This window comes from Cibotium barometz, chromosome 4, assembly GCF_041138505.1.
Source record: "Cibotium barometz isolate CiBa-2024 chromosome 4, ASM4113850v1, whole genome shotgun sequence".
NCBI classification, from domain to species: domain Eukaryota; kingdom Viridiplantae; phylum Streptophyta; class Polypodiopsida; order Cyatheales; family Cibotiaceae; genus Cibotium; species Cibotium barometz.
Genome location: NC_141049.1, coordinates 14,929,756 through 14,932,169, shown reverse-complemented (window position 1 = coordinate 14,932,169; position 2,414 = coordinate 14,929,756). Strand labels below are relative to the sequence as shown.

At 44.3% G+C, this 2,414-nt stretch overlaps 1 protein-coding gene across 1 annotated transcript; it reads right to left on the bottom strand.

Moving 5' to 3' along the window:
* Positions 1–348: 348 nt before the first annotated feature.
* LOC147638946 (uncharacterized) lies at positions 349–1,467 on the bottom strand. Its single transcript, XM_086785840.1, has 2 exons — positions 1,211–1,467; positions 349–1,087 (listed from the first exon to the last, which is right to left on the bottom strand). The coding sequence occupies exon 2, from the start codon at positions 1,061–1,063 to the stop codon at positions 494–496; it is 570 nt and encodes a 189-aa protein (XP_086641966.1). The 5' UTR covers positions 1,064–1,087; positions 1,211–1,467; the 3' UTR covers positions 349–493.
* Between the last annotated feature and the right edge of the window lie 947 nt (positions 1,468–2,414).

Genomic DNA, 2,414 nt, shown 5'->3' with positions numbered 1-2,414 from the left:
GCTTCAATAGCCTTGAAAGACTAAAGGACCAAAACCAGACGTCTAAAAGAAGTAGAGAGAGAGAGAGAGAGAGAGAGAGAGAGAGAGAGAGAGAGAGTTTTTCCGATCATCACAACCAAGCCAACTGACCACAAATAATCCATAGAAAGGTATCAACACATTTCATCGCATATGATCTATACAAAGGCATTGAAGCACCTCAAGATCTCAATGTAAAAACCAAACTTGACTAAAGGTCTCTCTCTCTTTCCTCCCCCCCCTCTCTCTCTCTATATATATAAATATGGATGTGTGTAAGTGTGTGTGTGTGTGTGTGAGAGAGAGAGAGAGAGAGAGAGAGAGAGAGAGTAAAAAAAAAAACTTCATTAGGGCCGTGCTGCTTACAAATTTGGATATAAGAAGTCTCTCCTCCAAAATGGAGCTCAAATGACCAAATGTTCATTTGGTGCAGATGTTCATTTGTGGGGGCCTCCAAATTGAAAAGACCCACGAACTAGAAAGAAGCTTCAGCAGCTCGCCTGGGCTTCCCCTTCCTCCTCCTCCTCCTGCCGTAACCTTTTGCTGGCTTGAAAGTGGACATGGCTAGGTGATTATTGCTGTGTAAATCCCCAGATTTGCTCTCTCCCCCATAGTGGGCTGTGCGGCTCACCACTAATTTCCTGGTTTTCTTCTTCAGGATGTCCTTCTTTTGCTGGTGATTCTTGTGCACAGGAGGACCCTCCTTAGCGATGGTGGAGTCTTTCTCCTCTTGATCTTCTTGCTGTTCTTCTTCCTCTATATTACTAGCTTCTTCCTCTCCATCTCCATCTCCATCTGCATCTCCATCTCCATCTCCATCTCCTCCTGCTGCTGCTGCTGCTTCTTCTTCTTCCTCTTCTTCTTCTTCATCAGCATACTCGTCTTCATCTTTGGCTGCAGACGCGCTTGCCTTGCGAGGCCTCCCTCTCTTCTTCTTCACGTCCCCTCCAACAATGGCAGGCCCTACCTCCGCTTCATTTCTTCCCTCTTCTTTCGCCTCCTGTACCATTGGAGCTCTCTTGTCCTTCATCCTGCGTGGTGCCATCAGATCCAAGCTTCACCTGCCCTCCTGTTGCCCCCCCCACACACAGACACAACGTTACTGCTAATCAATACTGCTAGATCGGCAGCAATAGTGGATCTCAGGATCTATCCCAAAGAGATCAAATCTAATCTAGCAGAAATTACTTACAGATTAGCACCAGAAGAGCGACCATAATCTTCATGCTCCTTTGAAAAACAGCTAGCCGCTCCAGGGATTAGAGAGGTTTTAATCCATGGAGCCCTAAATTCTCACCACAGGAGTGTTGCGCGTGCGCGCGTGCTTGTGGGTCTGTGCGTGGGGGTTCAAGAGACAGAACCCCTACTCGTTTAAACATGGGGGGGGTGAGGCGCTGGTGGTGGTATTATTGATGTTGTTGACTATGAGAGCTGTAGAAAATACCGTGTGCTCCGTTACTTTTTTGCCATCTTATCCTGTCCTCTCTTACCACCACCACCTTGCGTTTTTACTTCATCTCTACCATCAATATCTCTCTAGGTTACAAGAATGCCCACATGCCAAAAACCGGTAGTCCACCTGGTGGAAGTGTTCTAGTGCCTCCCTCAGGTCGCGGGATCGAATCTCCTCGGACGAAACCATCAGGCACCTAGTTGTAGGGTGTGTGTTTGTTGTGTGTGTTCAATTCAAGTTCTCTCCAAAAAAAAAAAAAAGAATGCCCACATCCATGTTCATGTCATAAAACTCTCATAGTCATGTTGAGTAGTAGTAGTGAGTTGTCATCAGCCTTTACACTTTTAGCTCATGTGTATGCTCATATTCTATTTTACATGCAAAGGTTTCCAACACTTTTCGCTGAGTAACTTGCAATAATCACCCAAAGATCTGCAGTAATTTGCCCTAACCATTTAGCTCATGTGTATGGTCATGTAATAAAAGACTCATAGTCATGTTGAGTAGTAGTAAGTTGTCATTAGCCTTTACACTTCTAGCTAATGTATATTCTCATATTCTATTTTACATGCAAAGGTTTCCAACCCTTTCGCTCAGTAATTTGCAATTTTCCATAATCATAAAGATCTGCAGTAATTTGCCCTAACCCTTTAGCCCACGTGTATGGTCATATTCCATTCCTTGCAAAGGTTTCCAACCCTGTAATTGACTAATTTGCCAATAAATCACCCAAAGGTCTCCTATCTTTTATTCACCCAAAGATCTATATCTCCTATTAATTCATGGCTTCATTAAGTTTGATCTTAGAAACCTACAACTTGTCTAGAGCCTTATAGAATCACCCGTCATCAACACGAGAGAGAGAGAGAGAGAGAGAGAGAGAGAGAGAGAGAGAGAGAGAGGGAAGACATACTCATCTTCCCTCCCACTTTTGACTTCTATT

Bases quoted from the DNA above. Each gene is read 5' to 3' on its own strand.
- LOC147638946 (XM_086785840.1), bottom strand. From the start codon at position 1,063: ATGGCACCACGCAGGATGAAGGACAAGAGAGCTCCAATGGTACAGGAG.